The sequence below is a fragment of the Numida meleagris genome, chromosome 18 (assembly GCF_002078875.1).
Source record: "Numida meleagris isolate 19003 breed g44 Domestic line chromosome 18, NumMel1.0, whole genome shotgun sequence".
NCBI classification, from domain to species: Eukaryota; Metazoa; Chordata; class Aves; order Galliformes; family Numididae; genus Numida; species Numida meleagris.
This window is the reverse complement of record NC_034426.1, coordinates 5579124-5596647: the sequence shown is the minus strand read 5'-3', so window position 1 is coordinate 5596647 and position 17524 is coordinate 5579124. Positions and strand designations below refer to the sequence as shown.

General features: G+C 60.9%; 3 protein-coding genes across 8 annotated transcripts in view; 1 reads left to right on the top strand and 2 right to left on the bottom strand.

Annotated features, from left to right (window-relative positions):
• Window positions 1–1285, top strand: part of LOC110407892 — a 4391-nt gene extending 3106 nt beyond the window's left edge. For 3 of the 6 annotated variants that reach the window (XM_021416094.1, XM_021416093.1, XM_021416092.1), the window contains one exon: window positions 69–1285. In XM_021416094.1, coding sequence (XP_021271769.1) covers window positions 69–228 — 160 coding nt within the window. In that variant the 3' untranslated portion in view covers window positions 229–1285. The remainder of the gene's footprint in view (window positions 1–68) is intronic. The other 3 variants (XR_002444072.1, XM_021416096.1, XM_021416095.1) reach the window with 3 other exon arrangements.
• Window positions 1424–2576, bottom strand: OVCA2 (OVCA2, serine hydrolase domain containing). Its single transcript, XM_021416097.1, has one exon. It carries the CDS (start codon window positions 2544–2546, stop codon window positions 1866–1868), a length of 681 nt encoding a protein of 226 aa, XP_021271772.1. The 5' UTR covers window positions 2547–2576; the 3' UTR covers window positions 1424–1865.
• Window positions 2898–16511, bottom strand: DPH1 (diphthamide biosynthesis 1). Its single transcript, XM_021416091.1, has 12 exons — window positions 16396–16511; window positions 15357–15506; window positions 14410–14473; window positions 9326–9447; window positions 7980–8134; window positions 7414–7535; window positions 5308–5376; window positions 4577–4733; window positions 3747–3847; window positions 3419–3497; window positions 3228–3338; window positions 2898–3038 (listed from the first exon to the last, which is right to left on the bottom strand). Exons 1-12 carry the CDS (start codon window positions 16451–16453, stop codon window positions 2952–2954), a joined length of 1275 nt encoding a protein of 424 aa, XP_021271766.1. The 5' UTR covers window positions 16454–16511; the 3' UTR covers window positions 2898–2951.

The window sequence follows — 17524 nt, the reverse complement described above, 5'->3', positions numbered from 1 at the left end:
CCCTCTGCCCAAAGGAGCCGTATGGGAAGCGGCAGGGCCCGTTCTGCTCACTCACCACGCACATCCAGGTCCATCCCTGTTTCCAACGCCAGCGAGCCGCTGCGGTGCCTCCGGCCGGTGCTGCTGCGGGACACGGGGGCGGGGGAAGCGGCTGCGGGACCGCAGTGCAGGCTGGACCGCGGCGAGCAGACATCACTGCAGTGCCTCCTCCGCGCCGTCCCGCGGTGATCGGCTGCGCCGGCGAACAGCCACGGCGAGCTGCGAGCTCGGAAATAATTAAACAGCTAACGGCGGGCCAGCCGCGCGCTGCCTGCTGCTGTCTTTCCACAACGGCTGGCGGCTCAGGTAGGGAAGCAGCGAGACAAAGGCCCTGCTGCTTTGTCATCACCGGGCTCAGCCTCGCTGTTTTGGCTGCATCCACCCACCCCTTGCTACTTGGGAGGGCAACAGGTGTGCGGATACACGGCAGCACCTCTGCATCTCACTGCGTGCTCCTTCCTCACCTCCCTGCAGGCCAGAAGCTGCATCTTTGTCCCCCAAACCAACCTCTGGTGTCTTCGATGCAGAGACCAAGGGGTGACAGACGCTCCACAGCTCTGCATCAGCCCAGGAGGCAGCACGGCAGCACTGCTCCTTGAGGAGGCCAAGCAGCGCTGTGATGCCAGAGCCCCCATAGCCCCCACACCCTTCAGTCACCCGAGGGCAACATCAGCACAGGTCTGACCCGCAAGGGAAACCATCTTCATGCTCTTACATGCCTCCATCATGCTGCTGCTGCCACACAATCAGCAACAAACCAGAAGAGCAAAAGTCACATGAATTAAAGCTGCTCGCTTTTGCTCGGTGAGCTTTAACCTGCGGCGGTTCCCAGGCACGTTCGCGGCTCAGTGAATACTGGAAGTGCTTCTGTCTACTGATCCACTCCTTGTGGGTGCCTGGGGCTCAGAGCCAGCCCAGGGATGCGTGAGGAACCCACAGACTTGGGTGAGACCTTCCCATCCCGTCCTGTACCACAGCAGCACTCTCTCCTCCTGGTGCTCATCACCCAGCGCAGGATTGCTCAGCACCATCCTCTGCTCAGCCCCACCCGTGAGACCTCAGTGCAGAATAGGGGAGAACAGCCCTACCTGGCAACAAGGGCAAATTACCACGTTCAGCACTTCATCACTGAAGAAAAAGGGGATTAGAGACCATGCCATGAGCTGAAGTCCCTCTGGGTACAGGCTCGAGGCTGGTGTACCCCAGCACTGAAGCCACACGGCAGCCAAGCAGGACGCCTACCATCAGAGCAACACCACCAGCATCACAGATTTCTGTGTGCTTCTGGAAAATATCAGGCACAAACCTAGCAACGGTTGAGTTCTTGTTTGTGAAGGCTCTTTGCACGGCAGAAGATGTAACAGACCTCTCCATTCACACAAGCTGAACCAGCAAAGAAATTTAATGCACAAGACAAACACCAACCCTGGCACTGCCAGGAAATGCTTTTTCCAGGCCAGCTGAAAGGTTGGCTTCATAGTTTTGGTAGGGAATACTGAAAACACAAACCTTTTGGATATAAAAACTGCAAGCGCTGCGTGCTCTGCAGCCACTTCCTCTGGCTGAGATCACACTTTTGAAGGGCTGTGTTAAGCCTCTGAAAACCCATCAGGCACAGCTGCGTCGCTCTCCTGTCTGCAACCCACTCTGTCATACCCATATACACAAAAAAGCTGCAAAGAAAGGAGATACAGAAGAATTCACTGCGTTAACACTACAAAAGAGCACAGAGAGATCGTGACAACCTCTCCGAAGAGCACAGAAACAGCGAGCTCTGCACCAAGATGCTTCACCAAGCAGCCCCGCGCTTATTACAGACACTGTTATCACACTGCCCCGGCCTCTGGCTGCTCAGCTTGGCCCTGCCCAGGGCGGAAGCGTCCCAAGAAGTCCAGGTAGGCCTCTTTCTGTGGCGCGGCCACGGGGACGAAGTGCCCGCCGGGGTGTGTGATGACGACAGGCTCCACGAAGCACCGCGCCAGCTCAGCGCTGAGGTGCGCGGCAATGACAGCATCGGCATCGCCCACGACGTGCAGCGAGGGCAGAGCGATGGGCTCCCGGTAGAAGTGGTTGTGGGCCGGGGCGCGGCTGGCAAAGGCGGCCACTAGGATGGCGAAGGTGATGGGGAAACGCGGATCGCCGCGGGCCCGCAGGGCACACACCATAGCGGCCAGTGCCGCACCCTGGCTGAAGCCCAGCAGCCCATCGAAGGGTCCGTGCTCCTCCAGCGCCCTCGCCACGGCCTCCAGCGACTCCTCCAGCCCCGCCGGCTGCTCCGCTGCCTCCGAGGCCTCAAAGGTGCCGGGCCTGGAGAACCACCACCCACGTGGGGGGTCGTCGCTCGCTTCCTCCTCAGTGCCGGGCACGAGGTGCGGAGCATCGAAGGCTACCACCTCAGCACGGCCTCGCAGGGCCTTGCGCAGAGAGCCGGTGCGCTGGCGGAAGCGGCGCTCGCTCTGCCTGTAGCCGTGCAAGGCCAGCAGCCGCAGCGGCCGCCCCTCCGACATGGTCCCCGCCGCACCCGGAAGTGAGCGGCACTTCCGGCTGCCCTCCCCTTCCCGCCCGAAAGCTGCGAGCTGATTGGCTATCGCTGCACGCGGGGAAGGGCTCGGGGAGGACCGTCCGCCAGCGCGCCCCCTTGTGGCAGGAGGTCGCGGGGCAGGGGCGGCTCCGACGGGGTCCCCGTGGAACCGGAGCCGTGCAGCGAGGGGGGATGCGGAGCAGGGGGGGCTGCGGGAACCGCTCCCAGCGGGCAACAGGGCCACACGGGACGTCCTCAGTTCCACCCCTGTCTCTCCTGCTGCTGGTACCAGGGATGCCCCTAATCCACGCGGCCCCGCTGATGCTCACCCCGGGGTGGCCATACCCATGCCAAGTCCCCACAGGTGGCAGCGGGGCCACCGGGACCCCGTTCAGGAGGCAGCCGTGTCCTCAGGCGGGTGGGCACTGTGGGACCCATCAGTGCCATTCTTCAGGCTGGGGGGCACGGGCGGCTTCTCCTGTAGGGACAGACATGGGGTAAGCAAAGATGGGGTGCCCCGTGCATGCTCCGACGGTGGGCATGTGTGGCCCGATGGCGGGCACCGGGTGGGCACCGGCCCCGCTCATCAGGGCGCAAGCCACTGGGTGGCGCTTGTGGCACGTGGCACCGTGCACCAAGGGACACACTGGGGACCCCCAGCACCCACCTGGGCCGGCCGAGCTGTGTGGTTGGCCGTCCACGGCCCCAGGGACTGACTGGCATAGAAGTCCATGGGGTATGGCTGCTGCCACTCGACGTCCCCAAGAGCCACCGCCGCCTGTGGGGAGGGGACAAGGGGCTGAGTGCCACATGCAGTGCTGGGAGAGGTCCTCCCGAAACGCACCAGGGGCTGCTCACCTCATAGGGTGTCAGCAGTGGCTTGCTGAAGGCCTCTCCCCAGTCGATGGAGAGCCGGGGACAGGCGATCTGCACCCACCTGCAAGAACAGTGGCGATAAGGCCCCCACAGCCCCGTGTGAGGAACCCCAGGGTGGCTTTGGGCACCCCCCACGAGGAGCTGCTCCCCTTCATCGTGCTGTGTCCCAGGACCAAGAAACACCACTTGGGTTTGGGGACAGCCATGGAAGAACCCTCCATGATGAGAGCCTAGAACTACGTCAGGCCCAGTGCTACGTTCCCAGCGCGGCTTTGGGGCTTCCCGCAGGGATGGGGCCGGGAGCACTCACACATCCACACCATCAAAGAGCTCCAGCTTGCTGGGGAAGATCTCAGACAGCAGCACCCGCACAAAGGGCCGGCCCAGGGCACGCAGCCGTGACTCCAGGTGCTGCAGGGAGAAAAACAGCACTGTGGGTCAGGGGCTCGCCAGCCTCGTGCTAACCCACATGGCACCTTCCAGACCCCGAAGTTCTGCCCCCACGCCCCCTGGGGACACAGCTGTGTGTCCCTGCCACGTCCAGGGGGCACATGCGGTGACAGGGCGGCAGCTCCAGCTCGCACGCCACTTTCCCCAGCGCGTGCCTTGGCCTAATGAAGTAATTACCGCTCAATGACAACAATCTGTTCTCGTTAGCGGCTGCCAGCCTTGGGACGCCTGCCTGCGCAGGGCCGAAGGCTGTGGGAGGATGCGAGCAGCGTGTCCGTGCCCTCGGAGCCATCAACTATTTTTCATGCCCCGTTGTGCCCATCACCTCCCTGAGCTGCCCCCCCAAATTACTCTCAGGGTCTCTGCCCCACATCTCACTGCTGCTCCCCAGAATCCCTCCTGGCATCAATGGCAGCACCTTGGCTCTGCTCTTCTTGCCCGCGGAGACAGTGAACCCAAGCAGGAGTTCATCCAATTAAAACCAAACCAGCGAATTAATTGCTGAGCGGCTCATCCAGGGGGGTCTCCATGGCTGGCCAGTGTTTAATGAGCCCTTGGCCAACCTCCCTCATCTGCTGCTAATTGCCCTGCCTGCACGGTTCGGGGCGGATCGATGGCAGCAAGAGAAGGCAGGCCCTGCCCCTGCCCCTTCCCCAGCCACGTCCCCAAGGTGAGGGGACCCCGTGGTACCTGTAGGATGCCAGGAGATCCCTGTCGCCCCAGGGTGCCCAGCAGCAGCCCCCAGCACTGGGCACGGGCAGCGGTGTGGATAGCGTCCTGCCGGGCCCTGTGCATGCGGTCATGGGCATAGTGCTCCTGCGAGAACACCTTGCTGTAGGGATCGTACCTGTGAAGCAGACCCAAACTCAGCCACAAGCAGCCCCCAGCCCCACAGACGGCCCCCAAACTGCTCCGTGCCCCCCTTCATTAGCACTAATTGTCTCACAGGGCCCAGTTGGTTCATCAGGAGGGCAACGGGACCAGGACTCCGCTCCCATCGCAGCCCCCCAGCGCTCAGCCCCTTCTCATCCCAGCTCATCAATTATAAAGAAATCTTTGATTTGTTGCTTTGTTTGACGAGGAGAATTTTAATCAAATCCCACTCGGGTTTCGGCAGCTTCCCCAGCGCCATAAAGCTGACGCGCGCCTCCCGTTCGTAACAAACGACCTACTAAGAAATTCAGATTTCGCCAAATGGGCCCTGCCTTTCGCTCTTGATATTTCATCTGCTTTCAGCAGCCTCATCATCGCGCTTTATGGCCTCTGCCTGCAGCAGCCGGGGAGTTTAATGGCTGCACCTCAAAGAGCTTTCACAGGTACTTGTCAAAATGTTTATATTCAGCCGGAGTAAATGGCTGGTGTTCATCGCACGGCACGCGGCTCCCTCTGCCCTGCGGGGACCGGGGAGGAGATGGCCTTACCTGTAGGCGGGTATCCCCGGGTTGGCAATCATGATGGACTCCAGGTGGAAGCGGCCGTCTCCCAAATAGCTGCGGGAGAGAGGGAGAGCAGTGGGAGGGGGTGGCATTGGAGTGTTCCTTCCCCAGCATGCAGGGTGCGGATGGATGGATGGATGGATGGATGGATGGATGGATGGATGGATGGATGGATGGATGGATGGACACATGGATGGAAGAATGGACAGACAGATGGATAGACATGCAGATGGACGGATGGACAAACGGATGGGCAAATGGACAGATGGACAAATGGATGGATGGATGGACAGATGCACACATGGATAGACGGATGGATGAATGGACAGACAGATGGACAAATGGATGGACAGATGGACGGACAGCTGGAAGGGAGGATGGACAAATGGATGGATGGATGGACAGATGGATGGACAGATGGATGGACGGATGGATGAATGGACAGATGGATGGACAAATGGATGGATGGATGGACAGAAAGATGGACACATGGATGGATGGATGCACAAATGGACGGACGGACAAATGGACAAATGGACGGATGGGCAGATGGATGGATGGATGGACACGCAGATGGATGGACAGATGAATGGACAGATGGATAGACAGATGGACGGATGGATGGACGGATGGACAGATGGATGGACAGATGGATGAATGGATGGATGGACAAAAGGATGGATGGAGGGAAAGATGAATGGATGGATGAATGGACAGATGAACAGACGGACAGACAGACGGATGGACAGATAGAGTGCCGCTTTTGGAGCAAAAATGGACATGAAGCAGCAGGGCCAGCACTCCGTCTCTACGGCTGGTTATAGACGTTGCTGCTTCCATTTCTAATCGGATTTCAAGTCAGCAATTACATTTCAAAGCCTTTCATTCAGCTGCCCTAATGGAGTGAGGGCTCGGAAAATGAATTCAGACGTAAAACTTGACTAGATTTTTGCCCTTAATTGGAGAATGACATTTTGGAAGATCAAAGCTAATTTGTCGGCAAAAGTTAGCCCCAGAGACGGGCTAAATAAGAAAATAACAATGCGGGGAGGATGCAGGTATGTCGGGTGTGAGCACCTGGGAGGGTTGCGGGTACCGTGCCATGGTTCTGATGGCAGCAGGATGGGCCTGCTCGTGCCTGTGCCATGCCCGCTTGGTGGCCTTGGGGACAGCAGAAATGCAGTGCCTTGTCCCCAGGTCCTGGTGCAGGGCAAAGCCACAGCCCCATCCCACCTGGCTGCCCCATGGCTGGGAACACGAGGGTGATGCTCCGCCCCACCCCGGATGGGTGAGATGGGGTTTAACACCCCCAGGGGTGGGGTCCTCGTATTTATTTATTCTGCAGCGCACTGCATTCACAGTACATTAAGCATTTCCATTACCTAAAATAATTAGGTGATAGGAAGCGAAGTGCTCCCTCTAATTTGCTGTCCTTAAATAAAATTAATGTTGCTGTGATGTTGGGCCCCGGCCATTTGTCTTTTCCAATTATCCACCCGCCCTTCCATCTATTATCTATTCTGATATACGACTCAATTATTTCCTCCGTGCTACGAGCAGACGCCAATCCGAGCAGCGCTAGGAGCTGGAGGGACCCAGCCCAGCCCACGTGCACCCTGGGCAGGGCAGGGGAGGGATGGGCAGTTCTGGCACCAGGAAAATGCACCCATGGGTTGGGGAGGGCATGGGGATGGGGGGCGGCTGGGGATGGGGTTGAGGATGGGGTTTTGATTGGAGATGGGGAAAGGACTGGGGATAGGGTGGAGATGGGGTTGGGGCTGGAGATGGCATTAGGGATGGGGATGGCATTGGGGATGGATTTGGGGATGGGAACAAGGTTGAAAATGGGGATGGGGACAGAGTTGGGTATGGAAAGAGGGCTGGGGATAGGGGCAGGGCTGATGATGGGGTTGTGGATAAGGATGGGGACATGACTGGGGATGGGTTTGAGGATAGGGACAGATCTGAGGATGGGAACAGGGCTGGGGATGGGGATGGAGTTTGGGATGGGGCTGGGAATGGAACATGGCTCCAGCCTGGCTCTCTGCCCTGCCATGAGCTGCAAGGTCCTTGGGGACAGCGGGTACTTACACAATGGCATCAGTGTCCCGTGCGAGCCGGGGCGATGTGCAGCCCAGTATCTCACCGGGGGACAGTGGCTTGCACTGGGGCACGCACACCTTGTACTGCGACCGCAGCTCCTGTGAGGCCGCCTGCAGAGACGTGAGGTCAGCCAGAGAGCCAGGGGACAGACTCCAAACCTGGCCAAGGCTGGTGACGCTCACAGTGCTGGGGACCCTTGGGGCACCCCAACCTGGAGAGCCACAGGGTGTCCCGGTTCACAATGTAATAGCCCCGTGGAGCAGAGATACTCTGCCACACTCACACAACATATCAATTAGAAGAGAAGGGAAAACGCTTAACGCTCCAACAGCCTCGTGTTTGGATAGACATGGCTCCAGAGGCTCATTCATCTCTGCTCAGGAGCAGACAGACAGACAGACAGAGCTGCCAGAGCTTCCCCCAGCACCGCACCGAAATACCACGCGCTCCTCCGCCTGCCCTGACATTTACAGAGCAGCTGCTGGGGGTGCTGCCGTGAAACATTGATCAGAGTTATCACAAAGCACTCGATCAACGCGATGGCGGCCGCTCACCTGCACGGCTGCCACGAACTGGATGGTGCTGACCAGGGCCAGGGAAGAGCCCGAGGCAAAGTTGAAGCGGACGGTGTCGAGGAAATGGGATGTGTCGATCTTGATGTCCACGAAGACGTAGAGCATCTTCAGCCCACGCGTGGCATCGATGGGGACTGCCAAGAGAAAGGGTGTGAGGGTGACTCTGGGGGCTCTCCTTGTGTCCCATAGCCTGGTGTGGGGCAGATGGGGGGGTCTGTTCACCCCAGGCAGGGGGTGCAGATGGAGCACCCACTCATTTCTCTCTGGATAATGGCAGCCCGGGGGGGATCAATGAACACAAATCTAATTACCCCCGGTGCTAAGAAGCCTGTGTCACCACGATTAAGTGAATAATTAAAGTACACAGAGTCCACATCGATCCGCAGCTCCACATTCACTTCCCATTTTGGTGTGCTTCGCCTGAGCACAATTAAGTGCAAATTACTCCCTCCTGCGGGGCCAGGAGGGATGGAGATGGTGGCTCTAGGGTGGCAGCCCCAGAAGTACCCATGGGGATCTCACAAGGATGGCTGCACTGAGCCGGTGCCAGGGTGGGCAGCCCAAAAGATGCCCCTTGGGGTGCTTCATTCACAATGTGGTTTTGGGGTACAGATCTTAACCAGGAGATCAGTATTTCGTAGGGAGCCCGGAGCAATCCTACAAACCCCATAAATGCCCCCAGGTCCCCTGCCTAGGCTCAGAGGGCTGCAGGGTGCTGGGAGGACCGAGGCTGCCACCCAGCACAACAATTCCACCGATCCACCTTAAAACCCGGAGTGTCTTATTGTTATTTTTGGGCTGATTCCATCCTGGGTGGACTTCAAAGTTAGCAGCATCTGGGACAGCAGCGCAGTTTCCATGGCAACCGGATCCAGAGTACCGTCCGCCTGGGGAGCACGCAGCCTCCTCCTCCCTTCCCCTTCCAGCCAGCGCAAAGCCGCGTCCCCATTGTCCCCACCGTCCCCATTGTCCCCACCGTCCCTATTATCCCTGTTCCCACCGGCGGCTCCCAGGCACTGAGCACTGAGGCTGTGTGCTTTGCTGATGTCAGGCTCAGAGCTGTGATTTGGGTGATGCCACAGCCAAGCAGGCACTGCAGCGTGGCAATAGGGACGCACTCCGCATGCACTGCTGCTCCCCAAATCCTGCCTGAAGGCAGCGACCCAGCCAGCCCGGCCCTACCCAGCGCTGGAGAACAGAAATCCCTTTGGAGAGTGCTTACAGCACTCAGTGCCACATCCCCAAACGGGCACCGAGCATGGGCACAGGCACAGCACTGGCAGTCCCTGGTGCCACCGCGCGCCCCAGGACCCGATGTCACCTACTCAGGCAGCTGTGTCCATAGTGCACCAAGAAGTCAGCGCCCAGAGCCCGCGCCGTGTAGTCATCCACGCAGCACGCGCCGTAGGTCACATCGCCCATCACCACCGCCTCGGCATCCGTAAACCTGCGGGAGGGACAACAGTGGGGATGGCATCAGGATGGCCCCGTCATGGCCCGTGTCCTCCTTGCCCTCTGCCGGTGTCCCCAGCCCCGCTGTGTCCCCGCGGGCACGTGACGCGGTGCGAACGGGGGGACCCCTCGGCACGCAGCGAGGAGGACGAGCACTGGCCACTCTCCGAGATGTCAACATGATTAAAGTGGAGAGCGCTAATCCGCCTCTTCAATTGGGTAAAGCTGTTTGCAATTCAGCGGATTATCCGCTCATCAAATAATACGCTGCCAGTTTCCTAATGCGGCGGCATGGAGAGACCCAGTGCGCGGCCACCGCGCCGGGGACCGGAGCCATCCTGAGCCGTGCCAACCCCATAGCAGAGGCTGTGCCCCCACACCCTGGGTACTGCTGCTGCCCCCCAGCCCATGCCTGGGTGGCACTTGGAGAGGGATAGCACGGAGCGAAGTGGCACTGTCCCCTGGTACCCATACCTGGTGCTGACACTGAGCCCCCGGGCACTGCGCGCTGCCGCTGGGAGATAAAGCCCTGTCGCGTGATTTAAGCGTGCCACCTTCACCAGTGGTTTATTGCACCATTCCGGGGGATTATTAGCTTGGCTGCATTCCCGTGGTGTTTTAATTAGGAAAGCAGGTAACGCAGCGACAGAGCCCCACGCCTGGAGGGGCCGCCTCAACCAGATGCTGATGCCTTATTTACACCGAGGTGATGCTGCAGGCTGGGCTGGAAGACTCTTCTGACAAGACGGTGGCTGCGGTGCCATTGGGGTCTGGGGGCCAGCACGGTCCCCATGGCACTGATGTGGGGTTTGGGGACGGCAGAGGCGTCACCCCCTGCTGGCACTGGCTGGGGGCCAGGGTCCCCCTCCCCGAGCGCCGTGCAGGGAGCGTTACGTCGGCGGCAAGAATAGAAGTGGTGGGCAGATCTGGGCAGATGGCAGAAGGTGGAGGAATGGCGGAGCGTGCGGAATATTAACAGCTCCGACCCAGCGGCAGCGCCCGGGGAAGGGACAGGGCAAGCAGTGTCCCCAGCGTGGGGAACAAAGCCACCATCATCCTCGCATCCTGCCCAAAGTGGACATCCCGTGGGCAGGGGACGTGCTGGGGACAGCGGGAGGATGGGTGCCAGCACCCAAAGCTGCGGTCCCAATGGCGTGGATGGGTGCACGGCCACCCCACGGCCCATACAGCAGTGACGTGGGGCTGCTGAATGATCCAGAAGGCTCTTCCCCACCCCCCCGAGCCCCCTTCTCTAATGAGAGGTGATGAGATGAACGTGAATCAGACTCCACACATCTCAGCAAAAGTGGAAAATTATTCAGCTCCTTAAGATTCAGGACGGGGAGGTCTGACTCAGAGCAGCAGCCAGCGCCGCTTAATTTTTTATAGATTAAAATGTATGCAAATTGGCCCAAACCCCAGAGAAAGTCCCTGGGGGTGAAGAGCAAGAAAGTGAAATAGCAACGGCGGAGGGAGGGGACGGCAGAGGGGCACCGTGGTCCTGCCCATGGCACACGGCCATACGGGGACGGGGCTGAGCCGCCTGACCCCATACCCCACCCTTGGCCATGGGGACCGCACAGAGGACATGGGACAGACCAAGGACGCTGTAGGACGATGGTGGCAGGCTCCCCACGGCGACGTGGGGACAGCACGCGCCGGGGTCACCCGCACCGGATGGGCTACGATGGAGCAGAGCGGAGCGGCCGTAATCTCCTGAGACAAATCAAAGCGGAGAGCGGGGGCCTCCCCTTGATGTTTTAATCAGTTCGGCGTCGCCGGAGCCTTTCATCAAACTACAGAGGAAGGAAATGTCAATTAGCATCCACCTGCCCACGACACGGGACGCTGCACCGCAACGGGACAGAGTCCTCGCCGTGCTCTGTGTCCCCACTGCCCGGTGGCACGTCAGGATGCGGTGACAGGGCTGTCCCCACCCGGCTGCGAGCCGCTCGCTCCCCGCTGAGAGCTCATGAATATTGAAGACAAGGGGAGGTTATTCATCTTTTCCGTCCCGCAAACCCCGTTCATTCTGAAAAACAGCCCGGCCTTAGCGTTTTCCTCATCTCCCCTAATTCATTATCTCCTCCTTTAAACAGATGGCTCCCGAAATCCCATTTATAAAGTGCCACGCTCAGCACCGGCAGAGGGCTGGGACCCCCGGCACCGCTCTGCTGCAGCATGGCACAGAGGTGACACAACCCAGTGACAAACACGGGGACCTCGTCCCCTTGGCAGCACCCCCCCCCAACCTGGCTTCACTCCTGCTTGGCTTTTCCCAGCAAAACTTTCCAGCCCTAAAACCCCAATCCCTGAGAAGGGTTGGAGGGGACCACACTGGGAGCCCCCGATCCCAGCAGCACCATGGGTGCCCATGTCCCTTTGGGATGGGGATTTGGAGCTCCCTGCTTGACTCCAACCTTCAGCCTCCCCCCAAAGCATCGAGCACAGCCCCAGCGTAGAACAATGCGATTAATTAGCAGAGAAGCCCGTCGCCGAGCCCCATTACCAGGTTCCCAACTTCATTAGCACAGGAAAGCTGCACATAATTAAAATAATGAGTTTGCAATTTTACTGCAAGCGGCTCTGGAAGAGCACCGCTGCAGCTGGGCAATTACTGCCAGCGTGTGGCGCGGGGACCCACAGAGCACCTGCAAGTGGGTCAGGATGGGGAGGTGGCACCAGGGACGGGGTCCCCGTCCCCACACGAGGACGCAGGGCACTGTGACCTCATTCTTGGGCTTTGGTGCATCCCAGCTCCATGCTTTGCTGGCCTTGAGGCTGGAAAACCCCCCAAAAGACAAAGCAATGGTGCAGAGAACAGCGGTGACAAAGCCACCATGGCTGTCCCATGCCCGTCTGGTGCCCGTCCACTTGGTGGCAGCTTCCCCATGGATGGGCCATGGGGTTGCCACCTCTCCAGGCTCCACAGGGACACAAGGACACAGGACACAGACACAAGGACACGGACACAAGGACACGGACGCTGCAGCAGGATGGCATTGGCACGTTCTGGCCCTGGGAGGTAACCACCCTTTGCCCCATCCGCCCCACGTCGTCACCGCCCCAACCCAGCTGTTCAACATCTCCACTGAAGTGAGAACTTCATTCTCCCTAATGATGCTGTTGTGCGCTTAATGAGGGTGATTAAATCCCCCCTGCGCAGCACCATGCATTCGAAGGACAAAGGGAGCAGGGAGGGCAGCAGCAGCCAAATCCTGCACCCCAAGAAGGGTCCTTTGGGGTTGACACCACAGCAGCTTGGCCAAGGGCCGTGGTGTCCCCATGGTGCCACCCACCAAGAGGGGACAGCACAGGGCACCTGTGGGCTCCCCACCCTTTGCTATTGCAGCCATCAGCTCCAGGGCAGGGAAGGGGCAGAGCGGTGCCACCAGCATGTCCCCGTCCCCATCACCTCCCCTGTTAGCAGGAGACAGGGAGGGATTAGCAGCTGCACAGCCCGACAGCTGATTTTATTAACAAGGAATCAAGAGCCCAGCTGAGCCGCCTGCCGTGCACGGGGCGGGGGGGGGGGGGGGGGGCCCCCCCCAACCCCCCCCCCCCCCCAACACATGGAGCAGGTGGGCTGGGGGCTGCCCCCCGATCCCGAGCTGTTGTCCAGGCTTTCCCCCACGCTGCCGCCCCCTCACCGGCACGAGCTCCCCTCCGCCGAATTACATCAGCCGCCAGAAACGGAGCCAATTTGGATGCTGCCTGGAGAGCGTCGTGATGCGGCTCCAGCAGCGCGCGGCCCCGCCAGCTCAGCAGCCCGCGGGCGGTAGTGAGACCCCCGCCTCGACGGGGGCTGCCGACCTCCCCCCCCCTTCCACAGTCCAAGATAACGACAAACCTATTAGTGTTAATTAACGGGGCCTCACACCGGTCAATGCTGTCTGTGTCTCTATTTGAAAAGCTTTGTGTTAAGTGCCCGGCGCCTTTCCATGATGCTCCGATGACATCTTCATCCCAGCACCCAGCCAACACGATGCTGGGAGGCACAGGGATCAGGACACCAACCCTGCCCTTGTCCACACCACCCGGGACTCCACCCAGCAGCCCTGTGCCCTTGTCCCCACTATTCCCCTGCAGCGGGGCAGACAGGACCTCAAACAGCACCAGGTGCCCATTCTCACCCTCATCCCAACCCTGGGGATGTTTTATTCGAAGCAAAAAGGGAGAAATACCCCAGGGAAGCGGGCACGGCTCTGCCTGTGGAACATGGGACACGTCACCACAGGGCTGGTGGCACCTTGACTCTATCCCCATTGGGGCTGCACCGATTTCCATCACGTCAGTTCCCACCGTATCAGGGCATCTGCCTCCAGCCAGAGCACGGATGTCACCCAGTGCCCCCAGCCAAGGGACAGTCCCCGGGGTGCCCCCGGTCAGGGTGCCACCACCGCTGGCAGCGAGGGTGAGGCTGGTGGGGCTGCTGCAGCTCGGGGAAGTGGGGCTTAAGGTTTCATTCAGATGAAAGAGCCCCTTAATCCGCTGCCTTTGAAGTCAGAGACATGAAAGCGGCTGGGTGCCAAAGCCGGAGAGAGGAGGAAGAGCTGCTTAAAGGGACAGACCCACACAGAACCACCTGCACTCCGCATCCGTCCCCTGCATCCTCCCACCCCTAATACAGGGATGGGGCAGGTGACAAAGCCAGGGCACGTGCCATGACCCCCCCCGCAGGCGCTGTCACCTCCCTGTGAGCCTCCTCACACAAGGTGACAGCGTGCTAACAGGTGCCGTGACCCCACTGGTGGTGGCACGGAGGTCACTGCTCCAGGGGACACGTCACCAAGGCCACCGTCACCCTGACAGCAGGGATGTGTGACACCAGTGGGGACCGCAGGTGTTGGGGACGTGGCGTGGCCGTGCTGTCCCTGTCCCCAAGGCACGGCTGGTGCTGCATTGGGGTGGAACCCCCCCCCCCCCAGCTCCAATATGGGGTCGGGACGGATCTTACCGCTCAATGATGTCAGCAATGGTGCAGGCAAACATGAGCAGCCCCTCCGGCATCTGTAGGGCCACTGGGAAGAGAAAGGCTGCAATTAACGGGGGATGCTCCTAAGTGGGGCCCACCCCATAGCACACCCACCCCCTTCGTCTCTCCCCAAAACTGAAATCGGGCACCATGGCCTCAGAAAGCAGCAGCACGGCACAGATCTCCCAGGAGCAGCTCACCCTCTGCCGCTCGCACCCACCCCATGCGAACGCATTTAATCCCTTTCTGAACCCGCCGACACTCCTTGTCTCTCCCACTTCCCGCTGTAATGAGTTCTGGGTTTTAATTAAGCGCTGCACAGGAAAAGGTACTTTCTTCTGTTTATTTTAAACCTGCTCCTAATAATGTAAACGCGTGCCCCTGGTTCTCCTGCTACAAGAAAGAGAGGATAATCATCGCCTTTTCAGCTCTGCGCCATTCATAATTCCGCAGCCCTCTGTCATATCCCCCTCCGTTCGCCTCTTTCCCAGCAAAAAGAACTAAATCTATTTAATCTCCCATTGTACAGAGCCGCTCCAAACCTTTGATCGTCCTTCGCTGCCCTTCCCCTCGCTGCTGCTCTCCCACTTTGGAGGTGCCAGCACCGCTCCGCGCACGGCACGCATTTATTCGCGGTGGGGTGATGACTCTTAGCCCCACTGTCCCCATCTGGGGCTGCCTTTACCCGCTGCCAACCAAGGACCCTCCCCACTCAATGGGGCTGGTGGCCAAGCACACAGCAGGAGGGACCCGGCTGCCATCCCGAACCCATCCCAGCACAGACAGCGACGACCCCATAGGATCATTCAGGTTGGAAAAGAACTCCCAGATCCCCAAGTCCAACCCCGACCCACCCCCACCGTGCCCACTGACCATGCCCCTCCGTGCCACAGGGACTGTCCCCACCACGTCCCCTCCCCACCGCTCACCTTTTTTGGCTCCCGCCTGCCGGATCCGCCAGATGGTTTTGGGGATCTCGAAGTTGTAGTTGGAGGGCAGAGCCCCCACCGCCTCCCGCAGCTCCGCATTGTTCAGCAGCTCCTCGGGGACCTGGCGGGCGGCGCGACGTGGGGCTCGGCCTGGGGATAAAGCGGGGGTCAAGGAGGGGGGGCCTATGGGGCACCGGGTCCTTGGGGCCATAGGGACACTGTGACCCTAAGGCCACGGAAACACCACATCCCAAGGCCATAGGGCACTGTGACCCAGGGGCAATGGGGACACAATGTCCCTAGGGCTATGGGGACACCACAGCCCCAAGTCCACGGGGACAGCATCCTCAGGCTACAGGGACACTGTGCCCCTAGGGCCATGGGGACCCTGTCACCCTAAGGTACACACATCCCTGGGGCCACAGGAAGACCCCGTGCCTCCTCCCCAGGGATGGATTTCAGCCACCCTCACCCAACATGGGACAGTAATGCTGTTTTGTGGGGAAAAACACCAGGAAAAACACCATTTATGTCCAGAAAGCATCATTACACCTCAGAGCACCGCGTTCATAAGGCCACAGGCACAGTGTCCATAGGGCCACAGGGACACCACGCCCTTAGGGCCACGGGCAGCCCCTGTGCCAGCCACAGGGATGGGTCCGGGGCACTCTCAGCCCCCACCACCCGCACGGGTCGAATTAATCACGATGCTTTTTTTTTTTTTGGGGGGGGGGGGGAGGGGAACAAAAAAAAGAAAGAAAAAAAGAAACAAAAAAACCAAACCCCGATCCTGACCCCCTTCCCACTCGGCAGCATTCTCCCTCACAGCCGGCGCGGGGCGGTAGGGGAGGGGGGGGAAGCAGCGCTCCGTTATTCACCGCCGCCCCGTCGAACATCGCCCCCCGACGCCGTCATCCAGCGAGCCCACGGCACGGCCGGGCAGGGCCGGGGACGGCCCCCGCCGCCCACTCCCGCACGGCGGCCCCCGGTGCCGCCCCGGTTCTCCCCCACGAGGCCCGGTTCTCCCGCCGGTGCCCACCTGCGCTGCTGGCGGAGGGCAGAAGGGCCGCACCAGCGGAACGCGGCGGAGCGGCCATGGCGCGGGGCCACGTGGGGGCGGGCAGGCAGCGCCAGCCGAGCCCCGAGCGGGCGGGGCGCTCAGACCGGAGCAATCGATGGCCGAGAGAGAGAGAGAGAGAGAGAGAGAGAGGAAGAGAGCGAGATGGAGAGCGGAGCGCACCGCCCCGACGGGACGGGACGGACTGGATGGGGCGGGACGGGTGGCAGGGCCGGGCGTGCAGGCTCCGGCACGACGGGCACGCACGGCTCTGCGGGTGTTGGGCTGCGCGTCGGGCTGTGAGCGGCGTCGCGCCGTCGGGTTCGCCCCAGACGGACCGTGTGATTTTGGGCTGTGCCCCCCCCGTGCTGAGCCCCCGGTGCTGAGCGGGTGCTGCTTGCAGCCCCGCGGTACGAATGGGGCGGTTGCCATGGTGACAGTCGCCCCCGCCGTGGAGTCCCCCACCTCTAGTAGGCACGTCCCTGCGAGTCGGGGGACCCCTGGGGGCCGCAGGGGAGCGGAGTGGTGGCGGTGAACCCCGAGGGGTAGCGGGGCCGGCAATGGGATAACATGGGATAATGGGAACCGCGATGGGGATTGGAGGGTGCCCCAGTGGGCGGCGGGGACCTCCGGGGACAGCAGAGCTCCGCGGGGACAGCGGGATCCCGGTGTGGGATTGGGAACTCGATGAGGTGGTGGAGGCAGCGGGAGGCAGAGGGCACAGCGGGAACCCGAGGGACAAAGAGCGGGGAAGGAGCGGGTGGAGCGGCGGCGCTGGGCGGAGAGGCAGCGGGAACAGCGGGGACAGCGAGGACGCGGGTGGGGCAATGGAGACAAGCAGAGCTCTCGCTCTGCGGCCGCTCCCCCGCTGGGACATCCGGCGCTCCGATAGGGGCGGAGGGGACGATGAGGAGGTGCTTCGGTGCCAGCGGGGACGCGATGTGCCACCCGGCGGGGCGGAGGGGACCGCGATGCGGCGTGGTGCCAGCAGCTCCCCGAGGCCAACAGAGCCCCGATGGGGCGGGGGGGTACACCGGGAGGCGGCGCGGGGAAACGGAGCAGCGGCACTTTCACGAAGTGTCCACGGGAGGCGGGAGAGGCGGCGGCGAAG

Coding starts and splice junctions, on each gene's coding strand:
- OVCA2 (XM_021416097.1), bottom strand. CDS start 2,546: ATGTCGGAGGGGCGGCCGCTGCGGCTGCTGGCCTTGCACGGCTACAGG.
- DPH1 (XM_021416091.1), bottom strand. CDS start 16,453: ATGGCCGCTCCGCCGCGTTCCGCTGGTGCGGCCCTTCTGCCCTCCGCC. Junction 8,135..9,325: donor CTATGGACACAGCTGCCTGA/GTAGGTGACATC, acceptor TTCTCTTGGCAG/TCCCCATCGATGCCACGCGT. Junction 5,377..7,413: donor CGGGACACTGATGCCATTGT/GTAAGTACCCGC, acceptor TCTCTCCCGCAG/CTATTTGGGAGACGGCCGCT.